The 20,117-nt window shown below is 47.8% G+C and overlaps 3 protein-coding genes across 6 annotated transcripts in view; 2 read left to right on the forward strand and 1 right to left on the reverse strand.

Annotated features, from left to right (window-relative positions):
• LOC106047513 (exocyst complex component 1-like) overlaps positions 1-8,773 on the forward strand; it is a 29,827-nt gene extending 21,054 nt beyond the window's left edge. Inside the window, exons 15-21 of one of the 4 annotated variants that reach the window (XR_010834754.1) lie at positions 280-463; positions 1,552-1,751; positions 3,916-4,110; positions 4,307-4,731; positions 6,533-6,606; positions 7,104-7,182; positions 7,868-8,773. Coding sequence is in view for 2 of the 4 variants with exons in the window: in XM_013199053.3 (XP_013054507.3) it covers positions 280-463; positions 1,552-1,751; positions 3,916-4,110; positions 4,307-4,462 (735 nt within the window). In the remaining 2 variants the exon portion in view is untranslated. Of the gene's footprint in view, positions 1-279; positions 464-1,551; positions 1,752-3,915; positions 4,111-4,306; positions 5,212-6,532; positions 6,625-7,103; positions 7,183-7,867 lie in introns of those variants that run through there. The other 3 variants (XR_010834755.1, XM_013199053.3, XM_067004991.1) reach the window with 3 other exon arrangements.
• GLOD5 (glyoxalase domain containing 5) lies at positions 7,661-11,278 on the forward strand. Its single transcript, XM_067004993.1, has 4 exons — positions 7,661-7,918; positions 8,773-8,923; positions 9,873-10,028; positions 10,241-11,278. The coding sequence occupies exons 2-4, from the start codon at positions 8,783-8,785 to the stop codon at positions 10,391-10,393; spliced, it is 450 nt and encodes a 149-aa protein (XP_066861094.1). The 5' UTR covers positions 7,661-7,918; positions 8,773-8,782; the 3' UTR covers positions 10,394-11,278.
• Positions 11,279-11,472: 194 nt separating this feature from the next.
• On the reverse strand, positions 11,473-20,117 carry LOC106047514 (cis-aconitate decarboxylase-like). The gene is made up of 6 exons (XM_048070708.2): positions 19,983-20,117; positions 19,335-19,389; positions 16,493-16,680; positions 16,236-16,328; positions 15,743-15,948; positions 11,473-15,212 (listed from the first exon to the last, which is right to left on the reverse strand). The coding sequence occupies exons 1-6, from the start codon at positions 20,001-20,003 to the stop codon at positions 14,294-14,296; spliced, it is 1,482 nt and encodes a 493-aa protein (XP_047926665.2). The 5' UTR covers positions 20,004-20,117; the 3' UTR covers positions 11,473-14,293.

Below are 20,117 nucleotides of genomic sequence, written 5' to 3' on the forward strand. Positions count from 1 at the left end.
GACAGAACTATGTCCGAGCAAAGAACCACACAGCCTGAGAGACCGAGTGTACCAGCTCCAGAGCAGCTAGCATGGTTTCAGACACAGCCACAGGCAAGGAAGCTCACCTCTTCCCATAGACTCATGAAGGGAAGCTGTTGCTGCAAGTCCAGCCTTGTAAATGCAGAAAGCAGTACACAACTCATTGCTTTGCTTGTTTTCTGGCTTGTGGCTTTGCCTGCTGGAAGATGAGGCTGGGGCCATGACAGACCTGAGCATATTTTTTTGTATCACTGCCAGGGGACCTTGTGCAAAGAAATCAAGGAGGCGAAGGCACCCAGCAAGATGAGAGGCGGTATCCTGCCCTCTGTGAGCCGCTTTGAGGAGTTTGTGAATTTCTCAGAGGAGGTGTTCAGGACGGCTCAGCGCAGAGGAGAGCTGGACAAAGCACACCTCAGGCTGGCCAGCAGCGTCTTCAGCAGCAGTGAGTACAAAGACTGGTGGCAACCATGAGGCTGCAGCCTCAGGAGTCATCAGCAACCAGCTGAGCCACCAGAGCAGGGTACTTGCAGGCTTACCTGCCTCCTGACCACTACTTGTGCTGAAGCTGCCTTCCCCAAGCAAAGACCTGGAGCATCTGACAAATTCAGACTGCATACAGTATGAGGTGCATGGTGTCTGGGATGCTTGCAGAGGCTGGGACACAATCTTAGCTCTGAATCTAACACCAGTCTCTCCTCTCCCGCTACAGAGGACATGCTCCTCACTACAGATCAGACTTCTTACAAGGACAGGTCTCAGGAGCAGCAGTAGTCAAAGAGTGACTTGCCCCAAAGTACTAAGACAGAGGGAGAGGGGTTGGGAGAGCCAGGCAGGCAGCTCTCAGTAGGTCCTTGGCTGTGGGTGCAGGGACCCCACTTCCCAGCCTGGAGAAGACCTGAGGCACTGCAGAAGTAATAAGTCCAAGCCTCCAAGACCATGAGGTGGTGCAGATGGGCAGCTCCTATCTGCAGATGAGCTTGGGGTTGGAGCATAAACAGGCCCTACCATGCTACAAGCAATCTTTACAGCAAAGTGGGTGAGATAGTGAAACAAGCTAATGAACAAGGGCCAGTATTTGCATTATAGATAGTTACTCCCTCCAGTAATTCAGAGGGAGACGGTTCAAATAAGATGGCTTAATGACCTGTTTACCATGAGGAGTGAGAAGGGCCATCTCTGCTCCGCATACACAGTGAGCTACTCGAACTCTTGCTCTCTCCAGACCAGCTGGCAAGTGGCTGGCAGCATGGTGAGACCTGATGAGAAAGATTTGGACAGGGCTGGATTGGACTTGGATGTCTCTGCACCCTTTTAGGCAAATTGTTATCAAATATCACAGCTCCAAAGCCAGTACCCTGCCCTGAAAGGCAAGGCAATTGGAGAGCTGAACAACCTGTGATGAGGCTCACCTCAGCCCTTGATTAAGGACTCCACTGGTGGCCCATGCCTGACAGTCTCTGCATCTCCCATCCCTCCTAGACCAGCCTGCAGCATCTTCTCTCCATACCTGATTTGTTCCTGTCTTTTAAGTCAATAGCCTGTCCTCAGCAAACCTGAAGGTGAACACAGACATGGTCATGATGGAGAATTTCCACCACATTCACTGCTTCCTGGGCCAAAAGAAGATCCAATGCCTGGAGGACAAAAAGAGGGAAGCCAAGCAAAGGTATAGTGAGCACATGGAGAAATACGTCATCACATACCTGGGCCAGCCACTGGAGAAGCTCAACGTGAGTACAGAATAAACTGACCCATCAAAGGGTCACTGCAATTCATAAAGTTATGAATCCACAGGACAGGGTCCAGAGGAGGGAAATCAAATTTAGAAACCATGACCTAGGATGGAATGGAGGTTGTCTGCAACAGATTACTAAGGGGTGAAAAATAGTTTTCAAATCTGTGAATGCTTGTTGTAAGATTGAGGGAGTAACCGCACTTCTGTGACCATGATCAACAGGCCAGGGGTTATGAGCTGAAGTTCTCACACCTCTGAGCACTTTACTGCTAGTTTTTATGGTACAGCATGTTGCCAGCTCCCCTTGGAAGACCAGAGGACCAGCTCAAAAGCACCTCTGCAACTCATGGCCTCGGTGCAAGGACCTGCTCAGCCCCCTTCTCCTGCTCCAGGTTGTGTGCCTGTGCCTGGCAGATGCACATTTCTTTTTGCACAGCTGCCTGGACTAATAAGCCTAGTGGAGCTTCACACTTCCCAAGTGACTGTTTTGCTAACTGAGCTAAAAGCATCTGGCTTCACTAACTCAAACAGGCATCCTCCTCCCTCTGAGATGATGGCTGCTCTCAAGACCCCTCCTTGCTCTGCTCTTTCTCGACCCACTCACTGGCCTAAAATATCTCGGACTGGAGTTCAGCTTGAATTATTTATAAGACCTGTTCCTTTCAATTTGTTTGCAGTCTTCGCTGTCAAACATCTTGTAGGTTTGACTGGAAGATCAGCTCAGCATCTCATGCTTCTTTCAGCAGTGATATGCCAATGGCTTCAGATCCTTCCTCTGTGAGGGAAAGCATAATTTCATTGCTCCAAATAACATATGAAGGTACTTGGTGTTCTGCTCAGACACCTGACAGTCATCTCTTACAGCCCATGTAGCTCTTCAGGTTTGAGCTCAGTTCAACATAAAGAGTAGTTGCAAAGGCACCAAGTAACATAGGAGCCCACACCTGTTTCTGAAAGGAGCTCATAACTTTAGGAACCGCTTTCTCCCTGAAAATCCTCAGGATTTAGGATATTTCTCCACTACAAACTGCAGTAGAAATACTCAAGACAGCCTACAGCTTATTGGGCTGTATGGCAGCAGATTAAAGGAAGATGTTAGTTCTTTTTTTCCCTTTATTAGACCAGATCTGACATCTTGTGTCCAGCTTTGGGGCTCCAGATTGTGAACAAGCTCATGAGGGGGCCACCAACATGGTCAGGGAACAGGTGAACATGTGTCCTGTGAGCTGAGCTTGCTGGGCCTGGAGAAGAAACAGCTTTAGGGGTACGTACCCAAAAGGAACCCTCCCTAGGAGGTAACTGAGAAGACACAACCAGGTCCATCACCAAGCTGCATAGCAGAATGATGGAAGAACAGTTACAGACCAGGGGGAAAAAAAGCTAAAGAGGAAAAGAGCATGATGAGGATAATAAAGCATTAATAGTCTGTCCTTGAAGATTTTCAAGGCCCACCTTCAAAAATGCCCCACATACCCTGGTCTGAATGCAGTGGTGATCCTGCTTTCAGCAGGAGGCTGAACTAGAGACTGCCTGAGTTCCCAACAGATTCCATGCCTAGAGAAGCACATGCAGGAGAAAAAAAAAACTATCAGCATTGAGCCTTTCACAGAGCTACCCTGCTCCTGGTACTTTTCTGAAAACTAGCTGGGGTCTGTATCCCTTTGGGCTGGCTTAGCCCTGGGCTCCTAGAAGTGACAGTCATGCCTGTGGCTGGATATACGCTCCTTTTGAAACACCTCCTCAGCGGGCAGCCTTTCCTGCATATGCACAGTATCCTGGAAGAACTGAGAAAACTGAAGTTCACTTTACAGTTTTGCAGATTTTGGGATTCTCACCTCATTTGAATCCAAACCCTCTCTAGCGAGGGAAGCTGCATGAAGCCCCAAGGAACACAATTTTTCAGCAGTCCCATTGCTCCATGGTAATGCCCCTCCTAGAGATCCCACATGCTGAGCAGGGAGGGAAGGTAGAATTGATGAAATGCCCTAAAGCACAGCCGGGCCTGCAGAGCTGCCCTGCTTTCCTGGAGGACAAGCGGTCTGATACTTCATTTCCACTCGGTCATGGGAAGGGGACTGAGGACAGTGGCCAGGTTTCATCCCTGACACAGGTGTCCACCTTTGTGCAGCTCATCAGTGGATGTCTCCTTGCTTTTCCAGCACTTCTTCGAAGGAGTGAAAGCCCGCATCGCTCAGGGGGTGAAAGAAGAGGAGGTCAGCTTCCAGCTGGCCTACAGCAAGCAAGAGCTGAGGAAAGTCATTGAGAGATACCCTGGCAAGGAAGTAAAGAAAGCCCTCGAGACCCTCTACAGGAAAATCCACAAGTATCTGTCCCCAGAGGAAAATCTCCTGCCGGTAATTGTGGTGTTATCTGGGTGCGGTGTCATGATTTTGGGGGAGATTCAGGGCTGCAAAGCAGTGGGTCTTCTCCACTTGAAGTTCCTTCCTTCTGGCTTGTCCTGTCACAGTGTGGCAGAGCGTGCATGGCTTATCTTCTTGCAGTCAGCCCCCACTCACAGCTGTCACAGGCTGATGCTCTGTTTTTCCCTAGGTGGTGTGGCACGCCATGGAGCAGGAGCTCATACGTCAGTACCAAGAGCTGGAGGATCTGATCCAACGTTGTTACGCAGGCTCAGGCATCACCATGGACTTCACCATGATGGACTTGCTGAGCTATTTCAATTCCATCACTCTGTCCAGCGTGTAGAGGCAAATGCCTTACGATTGAGACCAGCTCAGGGATCCTCTGCAGCTACACCTTCAGGAAGCTAAACTGAAATGTAAAGCTTCCCGGGCTGAATTTTGATATATAGTGCCCTGCTCTGAACTCAACACCAAGGTGCAGCTACCTTGTCAGTATTAGACTAGATCTCCTTTGGAGAAGTGGAGCTTCCAGGGCCAAAGCACAGCTTCCCTCCACCAAGAAATCATTGTACAGCCAATGAAAAAACTCCCAAACCTCAAGTTTCTGCCAAGGTGAGTGTCCATGCTGTGCATCTTCAGCAGACCACTGCCTACCGTGCCACACAGCTGAATGATGAAAGCCATCTACTCTCCAGGACTCTCTCCTTTTTATCTACTCTCAGATGTTACAGTAAATTTGTGCTGAAGCAAGAGGGTCACAATGCATGAAGCCACCCAGATATGTGCAGCGCTATTATATCAAAGCATGCACAATTACTCTGCCAATTGGAGTGAAGTAAATGCTACTGTTTTAGCATCTCAGGGAAACTGCTTCTCAAGGAATATCTTTTTCTTACCCCATTTTCTTACAAAGCATCCCATAAGATGGTCAAAGCTTGTTACTATGTTGTTGCTTTTAAAAATATGGTCTTTTTTGCATCCTGTGTTGGTGACTTGGAGGCTGACATTCTATCCAGGATAGCCTTGTCTTTAAAAAACTGAAGACTCTGAGCTTCTTGGTTCAATACAAAGCAAATAAAAGCACTGATCACACTACTTGGATAGCTTGATATCAAGGAACTCCCTAAGATCTCAAAACAGATAGGAGCCATTTCCCAGCCCAAAGGACAGTCTTTTTTCCATAGAGTCTGCCTAAGAGAGGCCAACTCCCCCCCACCCCCCCCCCCCCCTGCCCAAGGAGGTTAGTCCTGTCCTTACTGCTGCCTCTTGGACTTGTTGGCCCCAGATCAGACTACCTGATGTGGGTCTAATGGGTCAGTAAGCACCATGCAGGTCCATAAGGATGAGACAAGGTCAAGATCCAGGCCAGCAGGGTCCATGGCCAGGCAGAAACACACTTGGGGCTGAGGTGGAGACCAACAGCCCCACATCATCACTCAAAGAAAGCCTGATGGCCCTGAGCTGAGCTTAAATTGGCTCCTGGGCCCATGGGTGTGGGGTGGAAGCCCCAGGTGAGGCTGCTTGGAGCTGATAAGAGCTATTAGTGCCCTCAATGCCACTTCTACTGGCACCTGTGAGAAGAGCTTTGAGAGTTTTAATAAAGAAAAAATTATAGGATTTTTCAGATGAAAGTGAGGTTTGGGAAGCCAAAAATGAATGAATGAATGAATGAATAAATAAATAAATAAATAAATAAAAGCAACAGCCTTTTACCAAGCTCTGTCTGTGCAGCACACACATATCAGCCTGCTTTGTATGCCCCATTTCCACCTCAGCTCTGCATTCTCCAGCATTGGAAAACCAACCGTGACCTTAAAAACCAGGAAAGCACAAGGGTTCTGTTGCATGTCCCAGGATTAGTTTATCTACCGAGCTCCTTTGTGGTTGACAAGAAGTGTTCAGAGACAGAAAATAACCCACGAAGTAACTTTGGGGGAAATTCTGTGTGCTAATTTAGACAACTGGGGGAGAAAAATCATGGAATTATAGAATTACAGAATGTTTTGGGTTGGGAGGTACCTTTAAAGGTCATCTAGCCCAACCAATCTGTGCTGTACATAAAGGATACAAAACAGGCATTATGCTCCCTCCCAGCATCCCCCAGATGTCCTTTCTCTCAACTTGGGGCAGAACGCAATACATCACACTACATTTTCAGATGTTTCCAAATTTCCACATATTGGAAATTAAGCTTTTTTTTATTTTTTTTTAATTTTTTTTTCTCCCCTCTGTGCACAGTGAAGCATGGGCAGTTTACATGCAGAGGATCTATGCAGAATGATTTTAACACAGCATGTCCTGTACCTTGAACCACTTCCCTGGCAGCTTTTCCCCAGCCTGAACAATTTGCTCCCTTGGAGCCAACTGCCCAGAGAGCTTCAGACCTTTCAAAACTCCATTCTATTTTTGGCAGGTTTGTTTTCTGTAGATCACTAACTCTGCCTCAGGCCATGGAGAGCCTCCTTGGAGGAGCCTGTTTGCGGGAAGGTATGTCCAAAAAAGGTGTTCAAAGCTGTGCACATCACCCTGAGGTTCCTTTGCTATTGCTTCTTGCTATACATTGGCTGTAAGGACGGCAAGTGTCTTGCTGGGCAGTAAGACCTCAGCATGTTGCATGGTAGAAAATAATTCTGGAGGCAAAGAGGAACATTGTCTGCTGCAGGGGAAGGGGCTTGCTGCAGCTGCTTGCCACAGCTCTTCTCTAGGGACATCCTTACCATCTTCTTAACAGTAAGCCACCCCAGTCTGAGCAGCAAGCTCAACAGTGTGCTTTAATTTAGCACATTAACTCAGTTTTCCCTTGCAAAGAGAAAGGTAAGTTGATAAAATAGCCTGGATTTTTTCAAGCAACTGTGTGTGGTTGGACTTCGAGGTCCCTAAGGTCAAAGTACACCTCTGCAGGGAGCAGTGATTACAGCTCCTGTTTCTAATCAACGTTTATTTTATTGTTTTCCCCTTTCTCCTTGACGTTACTCCTCACACAGCTCAGCTCCGGGCAGCAGGAGGACGGTTGTAAAGCCAGGCACAAGCTCTCCAGCACTAGCTCTTCTGCTTCTCCTGCAGGTACTCAGCCTGTTTTTGCAATCTGGTTTCCTTGTGGTGTTTGCAGAGAGGCCAACAGGCTTACTGGTCACGCGGGAGGGGAAGGTTGTCTTGGGGAGGTTTGCTGCAGGCTGGGCCCTGCAACTAGGGAGCACCCAGGAGAACTTCCTGGGTGGGAAGGACTTTGTGGAGGTTCTGAGCCCAGGCTGGTCGGAGGTGAGGTTGTCAAACACCAAACGCTGTCTGTGACAAGGAGGAGTGGTGCAGGACGAGGGGGTCCTGCTCCAAGTGAGCTCCTCTGACTGTGAGGACCAGATGTCCCAGTGAAGCTGTGCCTGGTTTTATGCTGACCTTGCTCTTGTGTCAGTGGGGCTTTGAAATCTCTCCTTTCCAGCTATTTCCTATGCACTCTGCCGCAGAAGGGCAATGCCAGATGATATGAACCCAATATGCGAGAAAATGCCAAGACCCACTGTAAATCCAGACTGCCAAGTCCTGCCCCCCCCCCCCCCCCCCCCCCATGTTGCATTTCCATGAACCTCTGGCATCAGCCTCACGCTCTGCTTGCTGCTAACATTGAGGAGTTTGAAGGCAAAGAACAAAGCAAAAAGGGGTTGGAGTTGTGGGCTGTTTTCTCGATTTGTGTCACTTGGTGCTGACTTAGTGTTGAAAGGGTTTATTTTCCACCCATTTCTTTCCCTGAAAGGCAGCAGGAGTGTTGGACTTCCTTTGTGCAGCGGTGTCAGTGGAGAACCTGGTGCGTGTCTCAGAAGGAAGAATTGTCACTTGTATCAGGATTTGGAGAGAGAAGTAAATGTAGGCAAGTAGAGGGTTGTTAGAGATCTGAAGGAAACTTGACTCCATTTGCTATCATCACAACTCTCCAAGTTTCCATGGCATGCCTTCCTGAAAGTAAAATCAACCAAAACTGAACTGAAATGAAAACTTCTCCCCAAAACTGAATCAAGGCATAGAACAGGGGCAACCCTGTCTATATGTACAGTCTGGGGGAGGAGAGGCTGGAGAGCCTGGTGAAGGGTCTGGAGGGGAAGACGTGTGAGGAGCAGCTGAGGTCCCTTGATTGTTCAGCCCAGAGCAGAGCAGGCCGAGGGGAGGCCTCATGGCGGCCTGCAGCTCCCTCACGAGGGGAGCGGGGGGGCAGGCACTGAGCTCTGCTCTCTGGGGACAGCGACAGGACCCAAGGGAACGGCATGGAGCTGGGACAGGGGAGGGTCAGGCTGGGGGTTAGGGAAAGGTTCTGCACCCAGAGGTGGTCGAGCACTGGACAGGCTCCCCAGGGACGTGGTCATGGCATCGAGGCTGCTGGAGTTCAAGAAGTGTTTGGTCAACACTCTCAGACACAGGGTCTGATTTTTTGGTGGCCCTGTATGGAGCCAGGAGTTGGACTTGGAGATCCTTGTGGATCCCTTCCAACACAGGATATTCTATGAATATATGAATTTATTGCTTCTGTACTTGTGCCACCTGCAGGCCAAAAGAAAACCCATTTGATCTCCATTGACAGTTCAGTTAACAGCTTCCTGGATCGTTTCCCTGAGCAGCTGGATGCTTCTCACCTTCCTCTTGTGTGGCTTTGCACTCTGTTCCCAGCCCTGAGACGATGTCCTGGAAGGAAGAACATATGAGTCCATCCCCATATTTCATCCAGCGCCTGGACCACCTCGTGTTGACTGTTAAGAGCATTGAGGACACTGTTGCCTTCTATTCCAAAGTCCTGGGCATGGAAGTGGTGACTTTCAAGGTAACATGGGGGAAAGGCCTAGCGGATCTAAAGTACTAGTCCTGAGCCAGTGGCTAGTTCCTGCGGATCTGACAGTATCTCTGGGATTTCTCCTTGGTCTGGGGATGGTAGAACTAACGAAGTCAAGCTGAGTCAAAAGAATCTTCAAACAGCAGAAGAAGACAAAGTGACAAAAAAAAAAAAAAGTTCCTTGAAAAACAATTTCTAGGACTGAAGGAGAGCCCTCACATCCACAAATCCTCTTGATTTGATATTTCTACTGGCAAACAGGGTACAAGATGGGTAACCTTTTCAGAACAGCCCCAATGCATCTCTTGGCCTATCTTCAGGCCATTTTGAAGGTACACACTGCACCTTTTAAACTGCCAAGCTTGTTTATTTCCTTCTCTCCTGCTCTATCAGGTCTCTTAAAAGCAGTTGCACTCACATCCCAGGGCTACATTGAGCATCAGTCTGTTCTTCAGATGGGCACAGATGGCAGGTCACTGTCCTGCATTTCCGTGGGGATCAGGTCTCAGTTGCCGTATAAGTCTGAAGAAATACTGGGGGCCTGCAAAGAAAAGAGGTGTCAGAACCTCCTTCCTCACCGTCTTCCCACTGCCTCATCTTTGTTCCCTCTGCGGTTCCCAGCTTGTGCATTATTTGTATGGCTGTCCCACAGGCAGGATGGAGGGTGCCCAGAATTGAAAATTCTCATCTTTATGGCTTAGAAGCAGCTGCAAGTGGCCATGGGACTTTCTTGGGTCACTACATCTCCAGGGACATGGTGGGAATCTTGTAGCAGCGAACTCTTGCCTTGGGTTACCCCAGCAAGAGCCCAGATTTAGCAGGACTACAGCCATGTCCCCAGGACTTTTAGGACTACACAGCTGAATGGATGCTGAAAGTTTCCAGCCCAGTAATTCTCATTGGATATTGATTCTTTTCTTTTTTTTTTTGGCGGGGACAGGGAAATCGCAAAGCTTTACGTTTTGGCAACCAGAAGTTTAACCTGCATGAGGTTGGGAAGGAATTTGAACCCAAGGCTCGCCACCCGGTCCCCGGCTCTGCAGATATCTGCCTTATCACACAGGCACCCCTGGTACAGCTTCTGAGTCATCTGAAGGTGAGCAAAGTGTAGAGTGTGCACAGGGCAGTGTAACCCTGGGAGGCATGAGGACAGAGCCTCACAAGTGACACTTTAAATGTCTGTGCTTTGGGGAATGTCAGAATTTTCTCATACAATGTCTCATGCTTTTAAGGCTGGAGCGAAGAGTGCACAATGACCGGATAAAAATCCTTTGAGCATTAAACCCCTGCTCTTATGTTTCCTCCCAGGCCTGTGGGGTGACCATTGAAGAAGGTCCTGTGGCCAGGACTGGTGCCTTGGGTCCAATAACATCCATCTACTTCCGAGACCCCGATGAGAACTTGATTGAGGTTTCTAGGTACAGCAAAGACATGAGTTCAGTCAGCGGAGGGGAGCCCTAACCACAACCCATACTCTCTGCCTGAGTCCCAGCAGGAGGTATGATGCAGAGGCCAGGGTTTTGATGGTCACTATATAGTTTCAAGCTTTCATTTTGTAAACCTATGACAAGTCTCAACACCCAGCTGTAAAGCTGCATGAGCCTTGAGATCTTTCCACAGGCAGGATCAGCTCCAGCTTGCTCTGCACTCACCCCTGGATGTGAATCCTACTTTTATAAATCACTGTCAATGGAGACTTCATGACCTTCTTGGAAGATCCATCCTGCTGAAACCTACCTCCTCTCCGGGAACTGCGCCTCAGCGTCTGACACACAAAGTGCTCATGAAGCTGTGGCTCTGTGCCTCATACTCAGCTCTGCATAAATACTTGAATATTTATAGGGTTTCTGTCACTGGGGATGGGAGAAAGCAGCAATGAGGAGCAGCAAGGAGGTGGCTCTAAGGAGGGGAGGGTTTCTAAAGTCAGGGAGCTCACCTAGATTTCTGCAGGGGTGAAGGGGAAATGAGGTGCTAAGACAGTGGCATCAGGCACAAAACTTCTACGTTGGCTCTCCTTGCAGCTCAGCATGGTTGTCTTGGACTGTCATCCGAGTTTCCTTCTTTCTTTAATACTTCAATTATTTAAAAAGCATGAAGGAACAAAGAGGGGTTACTTGGGGTTTTTCCAGGAGAGCAATTCCCCAGCTGGCCACACTGCGGTAGCAATGTTATCATCAAGGAAACAGTGCTGGAAGGCAGAGAGCACTCTTCTGACCTCTACAGTCAAAATCACCTCTAAAATTGTAATAATCAGTGAACTGATTTTTTTTTAATATTATTTCGTGGAAAATCCATCTTCTCCATGGTGGAAAAAAAGCAAATCCCTAATAAATGCAGTGCTTCCAATTACCCAAATCTTGTGTCAGTGCTGGCGGTAGGGATGAAAGCTGCTTGCAGCTCGCTTTGAACCATTTGTGGGAATGAATGACAAGTGCTCCTCCGGGAGAAGGCACCGCAACTCACCGCCTTTGCCCTGTACGTGCAGAACAGTAGGGGACCCATGGGGAAGGGGACCCCTGGGAAAGGGGGAGCCCCTGGGCAGGGGCCCCAGTTCTGCGGCCGCTCTCCAGGGTGCTGACAGCCACCGAGCATCCTCGCTCCTACCAGCCTGGCCCCAGCTCCTAGCTCTGCTGGCCTGGGCTTCTCCCTGCCCAGGCTCTTGTTCCAGCCCTACCCTGTTCATTTTTGGCCTGGCTTTGTCCTTACTGATTGCTTGCTCACAGGTGTCCTGCCTGGCTCGGCGCTGGCAGTGTTGTTTTACTCACTGAGCTTGCTACTGTAAATATGTTTGGGAAAAAAGGTCTCCTGTTCTTAATTTTATTTTAAGCATCATTTATCTTGGAACAGCAGTAGAAAGAAGAACAATGGCTCTTTTCTTATTCAACTTGACAGGAGAATTTAGGAACTTTGTTTGCACCATATTAATTACTGAATTACTTTCAGTGTCATGCAAGCTGGCCTATAGTTTCCACGGGGCCATTTTTCCCTATGCTCTTAAAAGACCTCACTTTCCTTACCAAGGGGCTAGGCCTCCTAATTTTTTAAGGACATGAAACATTCATTGTTTGAAACTGGAAATAATGAGTCAGACATTTTTCTGGGGTAGGAGACTGGAGGCATTTTCAGGATCCTAGGCTTATAGATGAAATACCATGAAAGAAAAAACCCTCGAGTATGCCTTCAGCTTCCAGATATTTTGGAAAAGCTGTTACTGCTTCAGCTGATAGGCTTGTACACCACCAGCATTCCTGAACCTTCCCTCCCTTATTTTACACATTTTCTGCTGAAATGTGTCAGGATTGTGCCTTACTGGATAGCTGAGACAGCAGGCTGAGAAAGTGGGAGCAGTTTGTAATGTTGGCAGCAACACCAGATCTACAGGCCCTTGTAATCGTGCAAGCCTCACAAGAGCCTTGTCCCTCTCCGACCAAGGACTGACAATGATCAATGTCAAACGCTACAAGCTTGAAGTGGTTTCCTCCCTCCTAGAGGGGTGATGGCACCTAGGAGAGCCGCACTCAGAGAAACCTACGAAGTTAGGTTTCCTGCAGCTCTTGCCAATGTGTGGTCTGGTGTCTACTAAACTTGCTGAGTGTATAGTGAGCACATTTTCCCAGTGGGCACATGAATTTGGGTTTATTTAAGACTGCCTCAGACTATCAGGGATAAACAGGGATTCCCCCTTTCCCAATCCAATGACCTTGTAGCAAGTGTTGCTAAAGACCTTATCGCAACCTGGCAGTGTTGGAATGCAAGTAGGATGAATCAAGTTTAGAAGACTTTCTGGATCTCATGGACGAAATGTAGCCTGAAACCCAAATCCAAATGAAATGTTCCCTCCACCTCAATCCCACACCCCACCCCACTCCAGCACCAATAGATGAAAGGCGATAGTTCCCTTGTCACCTTCTCAGCTTCAGCTCACTCTGTCCTAGCCTCTGCTGTGTTCCACTTCTAATTCAAAAGCCATGGTATTGTATGTGTTTGGATTAAAACTGGAAACCTACATGATGTAGAATTAAATCTTTATGCGGAAAATGGATTTACTTCAGTTCTTTATTTAGAAAGACTCAGTGTGACTATGCTTAGACAGTAGGAGAGAGTGGATTACAACAGGTGGGCAAACATTTTTGCTCTGACTGGGAAATTCTTTGCAGAGCCCACTACCAGCAAGCTAAAAAGGAACCAGCCCACATTCCTTGCCTGTCTAGACCCATCTCCCAGCAGAAAGCAGCCCTGAATTCTCCAACAGGTTCTGTACCCACATCATTATCACACTGGAAACAGGTCCTTTGGATCAGCAGTCACAGTATTTAACGCACAGAGGAATATTGCATAGTTCTTCTTCTTGCTGTTCAGAAGGGATGCAGGGTAAGAAAGCCTTTCAGTGAGTGGTTGCTCAGGAGCACAAGTACAGATTTTATCACAGCCAGAAAGATGATTTAGAGATGCAGTCTCTTTATGCTTTCTCTCCTCTCAGGGGAGAGAATCAGGAATTTCCTAACACAAGTCACAGCGTGCTTGTGCCAACCGTCCAGAGGTGCCCATCTCTTCACTGACTACAGAGGTGGCCTCTGGCAAGCTAGCTCTAAATAGGTGCGGGGTGGCCTGCCCAAAGCCAAGAGGGATGGTGTGCCACAGCCCTAGGATCACCTCGCAGGAGGTGTGGGATATAGATGTAGGGCTGCTGTACGATTCCTCACCTACCAACTGCTTTTCATTCAGAAAAGACAGACAGGTCATTGAATGATCCCTTGCACAGAGAGAATTGACAACCACTTCCCAAATGCTGCAGAAATGGAAGGCTTTTGCTGAAAAGTAGTAAAAAAAGAATTCCTTCTGTGCCTGAGAGCTTTGCAGGCAGGGCTGCTTACAGTAACTCTGATAGATTTTTCATCTGGACAGAAAGACTACCTAACCATGATCCAAAAAGTGCCAGGAGGAGCATTAAGAAAAGCACACATTTTGCAGTTGGATATCCTCTTCCCAGAGTCAACAATTAGGCATTCCATACAAAAATAACTTTGAGCTCAGCTTTAAAAATATCTAGACTATCCCTTGTGGGGGACAGTTTCCAGATAATACCTCAGGATTCACATAGATTCCCATGGGATTTTTCGGTATTTGTAGTGGCCTTTCAGCTACTGAGAATCAACGTAAGTCAAAACTGAATCTGTGTACTAAGTGCTCACACAGACACACCTCCTGCCTCATGGGCTCCTTTGATACTAAAGCGTCTACTTTGACTTCAAGGGGTAGGAAGTTTCCTGCCATTGGAAATGAATAGTAAAGCACCAATGAAGAAAGGAATCAGAGTTTCACTGGAATAAGTCCCTTTTCAAGAACCCATTCCCTGTTCCTTCACAGGCTGCAGGCCAGCTGGGAGCTATCTGACATATTCTCCAGGTTGTCCACCATAGTGATGATGGTTTCTACTTTTTCTTCAGGAAGAACGTGAGAGGCATTAGATCGAAACTTCTTCAGGAGCGACTCTCTGCTCAGAGGCTTCCTCCAGTGCCCATAGAAAGTGTCACATTTGCCTGTGAGGACATCCCCGCTGTGCAGGAGCAGTGCCACCTCTCCATACATCTTGTCAAAGTTGGCCACATTATCTTCAGGGTGCTCCACCACCACTTTGTCCAGCAGCTCTCTCAGCTCCTGCCGGTGGATGCTGCTCTCCGTGAAGGAGCTGAGGCCCACTTCGCCATCCAGCAGGGCTGTGCAGGCATTGAACTGGAAGGAGTGCCTGGCCTGGTGCTCGGAGCTGGGGAAAGGCCGGTTGATGTACTTTGACACTGGGATCTTCAGCACAATGGTGCGGATCAAAGAGGGAGAGAAGGACCCTGCGTAGTTGATGAAGAGGTTCCGGACTGACAAGGCAGCATCCACCACCCAGTGCATCCCCAGGTGGGCTGGGAAGCGCTTGAAAGCAATATCCTGCTTCTCCAAGAGGAACTCGTGATGGTCACTTGGTGTGGACAGTGGCTTGGGTTGGTAGACACTGTAGAAAGCGCTGAACCCAGAGCAACCAGGGATGTCATCCAGAATGACAGGGTTAGCCTCCATCCCTCGGGCAGCCAGCAGTGCTGCTTCAAAGCCCAGGCGGGTGGCATTTCCGATGTGCAACGGCTTGGCCTGGGTGGCGGCGTTGGCCATGGGCGCCCCTGCGAGCGAGGCGGCGATGCCCAAGGCATGGGCGCACTGCGTCATGCTGAGGGAGAGCAGCTTTGCGGTGGCTGCAGCACTGCCCATGGTACCAACCACTGAAGGAGGGTGGAACCTAAGGGGGAAAGTGCAGGTATGAGCATGAAACAGCCAAGTCAGCCAGTGGAAATCCCTCATGGCTCTGTTGTGGATGGGATTCACCTGATTAAACATTTAGCCATTTAGCCAAACTAAACATATGTTTGAAACTTCATTGGAGACCACACAGTGAGGCCAGCATCTTCAGAAAACACTTTTTAATTTTCCCTAAGAGTAGGTGGCATGGCTTGTGTCCATACAGCTAAACTCACCCTGTCTTTCACCCTTCCAGACAAAGAAGGTGGCCTCATGCAACATGCCCAAGGGCAAAAGCTCCTGGTTGATGTTGTCTCTTGGACCACAGTGGTGTCTCAGTCATCGTGATGAGGGTTTGGCACAGTGGCCCTGAGCCTGCAGAGCTGTGTGAGCTACCAAGAGGGGACAAGTTGTGTGCTTATGCTTGTTTTTCTAACTGGAATTGCTGTAGCATCCTCTAGCCCTGGTCACTCACACCAGCCTACTAGGGGAAAAAAAAAAAAAAAAAAAAAAAAAAGAAAGGAGATTTACCTTTTGGGAATGTTGAGAGCCTCAGTGGAGAAATGCATGAGCCTTCCTTGCACTTCCAGGCCCACGTTAAATGCCAGGAGGAAATCCAGGCCATTGGGTTTGGTGCTTGGAGGTAGCATCTGGGAAGCAGCCAGGAGAGCTGGCAGGACAGCCCCGGATGGGTGAGTAGCAGGGTGCCAGGTGTCATCAAAGTCCATGGAGTGAGTCTGCCAGGGAAATGGAGATAAGGGTTTGCTGGTGTAGGGGGCTAGGAGCCAAGGGGGTCCTTGCTACTACTGCTGAGGCTACATCTGTAACAACATCCACCCAGTCATCCAGAGGTCCCTACGGTGCTTGGTTGGTCCCCTCTAAAAGCAGTGGGCAAGACTGCAGAGCAACCCAGGACTTCTTGGCCCCCATAGCCCCTCTCAGGCACCAAACTGCTTCCTGCAATACTAGTTAGTGTTTTGAAGGCACCACAAAGCAGAGCTTCTCCTGGAAGAGCCTGCCTTACCGCAACACCGTTGGTGAACGCGGCCAGTGTCGGGGAGAGCTTCATGCCTGGCCTGCCATAGACGGAGCTCACGGCAACTGAAGAGTACAGCTCCTGCAAAAAGGGAGATTCAGGAGAGGACCTTGAGCGAAGGAGTGATTGTATGATGCCCTACTGCAAGGTAGAAGTCCTACATCATCCATGAAATAAAGCCTTGCTTGTGGTGGTGGGGTCACTGTGGGGACCACAGACACCCAGGGGAATAGGGCTGTTCCTACCCGGCAGTACTGCAGAGCAATATCGAACACAGGCGTCGTGCTGCCCATGAGGCCAACCCCAATGCTGTCGAGGATCATCCTTTTGCTTCTGTAACGGACAGTCTTGGTCAAGTGCTCGGGCCGAACTGCATGGATGAAGGAGGCAAAGCTGCTGGTCACGGTCTCCTCGGGAGCACTCCTGGCCACCACTGCAAAACCAAGAGAGAGGGGGAGCGGGTAAGAAGTACATGGGCCATGTGCTGACAGCTTGCAGCTCTTCACCCTCTGGCCCCACTGAATTTACTGAAGGAAGAAGACAGCTGGAGAGCACAGGATCTGGCCAGCATGTCCCTTGGGTCACAGAGCCTCATACAGCCCTAGGGAGCTGATGGGTTGTGATTTACAGACAGCGTAGAGATGCTGCTGGGGAGGGGATTGGCATCTCCTCCCTCATCAGCAGTGCAGGGTGCTCAAGGCAAGCAGACCAGTGTGACTCCTGTCCTTCTCCATGGGTTTCCAAAGGTCCACAGTGCATCCTGGCTCCTACAGCTGTCATATGCTGTAAGGACTGCTCTGGGTCGCTCTTCTGGTGGTTTCAAGGGGGTTCAAGTGAAGCAGGGCTCAGCCACATCCCCCCTCTTGGGTTTCAAGCAACCATCTTTTGGCGGTGTCAATGCAAACTATGTCCCCATGTCTGGAGAAGGAGCAGAGCAAGTGCCCTGCCCCATTACCAGTGGAGCCCTGTTGGGAGTGTATCAACCAAAACTCAAACTAAGCTTAACCCCAATTACATTCTATAGCTTCCATTGCTTTTGGCAAGCAGCATTAGACCCAAAGCCTGGATTTATCTGTAAGTTATCTGTAAATTTAGCCCTATGTGGTAGTGAGGTGTCTGGGCTCAGGCAGTAAAGCTCTTAAGCCCTACGCACTCAGAAGGATGCTAGTGATTAAAAGCAAAAAGGCCTTTGTGTGTTCTTACATCATTCAGCTCAGCACATCAGAGGCTTTAGCCTGTGTTCTTCAGAAGGGGATTAGACCAGAAGATCACCTGAGCTTGGTGTCTGAAGGGAAGTTTTTTCCTGTCTCTGAAAAAACCTTTTTGGTAGACTTCACGCTTCCCAAGGAAAAGTCAGTGTTTGTATTTATGTAAGGTAGAGCTAGGCAGATAACACAGACTATTGGCACTTTTGTATTTGGAAGTCACCATTTCCAAATCTTTGGAGGTGTTTAAATTCCGTGGAAAATATCCAGTTTGGGACCATTTTTATTTCAGTGACAAATTGCTTTTGTTTTGATGAATTTATAATTCATAGAGTTACAGTCATTAGGATCCACTATAGTTTATAATATCATTTTGAGAGCTCACGTGAGATTAGGAAAACTAGAAAATTCAATATATCTAGTATTTGCATGATTTCCCATGTATGTATATGTGTATGGTGGTGGGGTAGACATACGCATGCATACAAATAAGAGACAGCACTAACGTCCAAATGAAAGCAATCACACAAAACAGTAAAGATGAATGAAGCAAGAAAATAAAAATACTTTCTTCCAACATCTTAGAGCAAACCTCATCAAAATCAACAGGTACTTATGACACTATGTTTTTTTAAACAGAAAATATCCCAATCAAACAAAATGACCATTCCCTAATTTCACTAGGATGCATTCATTCGTAAATGTCATGCCTACTGACTCACAGTTTGCTTGAAAATGTGTTTGGACTCACCTAGAGCCTAGGAGTCTGAAATCCACTTGTAAACACAGCTGAGAATGTCATCATTGCTGTGACTCACAGAAATAAAATCCACCCCTCGCAGCAGCTCTGCGAAATGGATCTCTATAGGAATCTGTACCACTCAGCAGTTTGGAAACCCTTCTGCTGCCAAAATCGGTGCCTTCCCTGTGTACGTGGAGAGCATCTCCCGTAGACCGCAAATGGAAGCACCAACGCCCTCAAGGAGGGGGAATGTGAGGTCCAACTAGATTGGAGAGGCTGTAGGAAAATCTGCCTGAATCACACTGTGCCCATAAAATGTTCATTGCTTCCTTCCCATCATCGATTACTCTTTGTCACTTCAGTAATCAGCAATATTTTTTAACCCTTCAATTAAAGACACTTAGTGACAGCCGTGTTTTTATCCTGCTGACAGCTGCGCTGCAGAATTTTATTTAAAAACAAAACAAAACAAAGAACAAAAAAACCCACAAAACAACACTGTCTAATAAACCTGTCCAAGAGCAATTGGATTTGCATGGATTATTATTATTTCTGTTGTTCCAAGTGTTCATTAAGAGCCACAAATTGCACTTATTGCATTAAGAACACATTTAAAAAGGAGTTAATGGACACAATTTATAACAGACCAAGTGAGTGCATTGCACAGTTGTGCTTGATTTCTCTGAAGTGGGAAGCTGAGTCTGTGCAGCTGTGAGACACGGAGAATTATCAGTGAATCACTTCAAGCAATGTAAATAGCAAGATCAGATGTGAGAAAGTAAGGAGAAAAGAGTTAAGAATCTAAGTAATGAGAGCTACAATTCAAATATCTGCAATTTATGGTCAAAGTGTAAGAATTTGGAAAGTCTGGTTCTCAATCAGTTAAAGACAGTTTTAGCACAGGGCTAGTAAGCAACATTTTTACCACTTTTTCCACCCAGGGCAATAATTATCATAACAAGACCCCTAAGCACATCTTCCAAGAATTTGAGAAGTCTAGCTCAGTATGCTTAGCCCAGCTACTTTAAAAAAAAAAAAAAAAAAGAAAAAAAGAAAAAAATAGGTAATGACACAATTATTTTGAGATGCTCTTAAAAAAAAAAAAAAAGATAGGGAATGCTGTTCTGCAGAGATACAAACCGTGAGCAGCAGTTTTATGCACTTGCCGGGAGCTTGCCAAGATCTTCTGGGATTTCTAGAGCAAAGAGAAAGACCATTTGTCACCTAAGCTGCTTGAACTTTTTCAGAGCCGTTTTACTGGTTGTGCCTCTAACATGGCATTGGAAGACAGTCACAGATCAAACAAGTGGATAAAGCTGACTTTCAGAGCCTACATATTTAAAGGAGAAAAAAAAAAAATATTTTCCAAAGCTCAGTCCAGCAGGGGTGCCAAGAACAGCCAGGGAAATAAAGCAGTGCAGTGGAAGGGGCAGCGCAGACTTCTCAGACCTACCATGAAATCTTCCTACAGCCGCGAGAAGGACCAGCTCCAGGTAGACGGGAGGAGGAAGACCCACGCAGCACATCCCAACAACAACAACCCCCCCCACGGCACGGGGTGAAACACCCTTGGGATGTGTAAAAGGACCAGGCGTGGAAGGAAGGGGTTAGTAACTGTCAATAAAGTGTCTGCGAAAACCATCCGGTTTTGTTAATGTTGGGATAGGTTCCCGTTTAATGTCACGACAGTTTTGACTGCTTAGAGGAACCACCCGGAAAGTGACACGACCTCCTTAAAGTGAGAAAGGAAAGATGAGAGATAGGTTTTGTACACAAAATAGTATTTACCTGTAAAGTTAAGTAGACCATTCTGGTGGCTGCTCCCACTGCTTAATGCCCAGCTCTGCACTGCTCTATTCGAGGGATGGGAGAGGTGTCTGTCTGAAAGGTGCTTTGGTGTCAGGGTTTATATATGCTTCTGAA

The sequence above is a fragment of the Anser cygnoides genome, chromosome 13 (genome assembly GCF_040182565.1).
Source record: "Anser cygnoides isolate HZ-2024a breed goose chromosome 13, Taihu_goose_T2T_genome, whole genome shotgun sequence".
Taxonomy (NCBI): domain Eukaryota; kingdom Metazoa; phylum Chordata; class Aves; order Anseriformes; family Anatidae; genus Anser; species Anser cygnoides.

Bases quoted from the DNA above. Each gene is read 5' to 3' on its own strand.
- GLOD5 (XM_067004993.1), top strand. From the start codon at position 8,783: ATGTCCTGGAAGGAAGAACATATGAGTCCATCCCCATATTTCATCCAG. The intron at 8,924-9,872 runs GTAACATGGGGG...TGGCGGGGACAG, and splicing joins TGGAAGTGGTGACTTTCAAG to GGAAATCGCAAAGCTTTACG. The intron at 10,029-10,240 runs GTGAGCAAAGTG...GTTTCCTCCCAG, and splicing joins AGCTTCTGAGTCATCTGAAG to GCCTGTGGGGTGACCATTGA.
- LOC106047514 (XM_048070708.2), bottom strand. From the start codon at position 20,003: ATGGTCTACTTAACTTTACAG. The intron at 16,681-19,334 runs GTTTGTATCTCT...TTGGTTTTGCAG, and splicing joins GCATAAAACTGCTGCTCACG to TGGTGGCCAGGAGTGCTCCC. The intron at 15,213-15,742 runs GTAAATCTCCTT...TTTCCCCCTTAG, and splicing joins GCTCTCAACATTCCCAAAAG to GTTCCACCCTCCTTCAGTGG.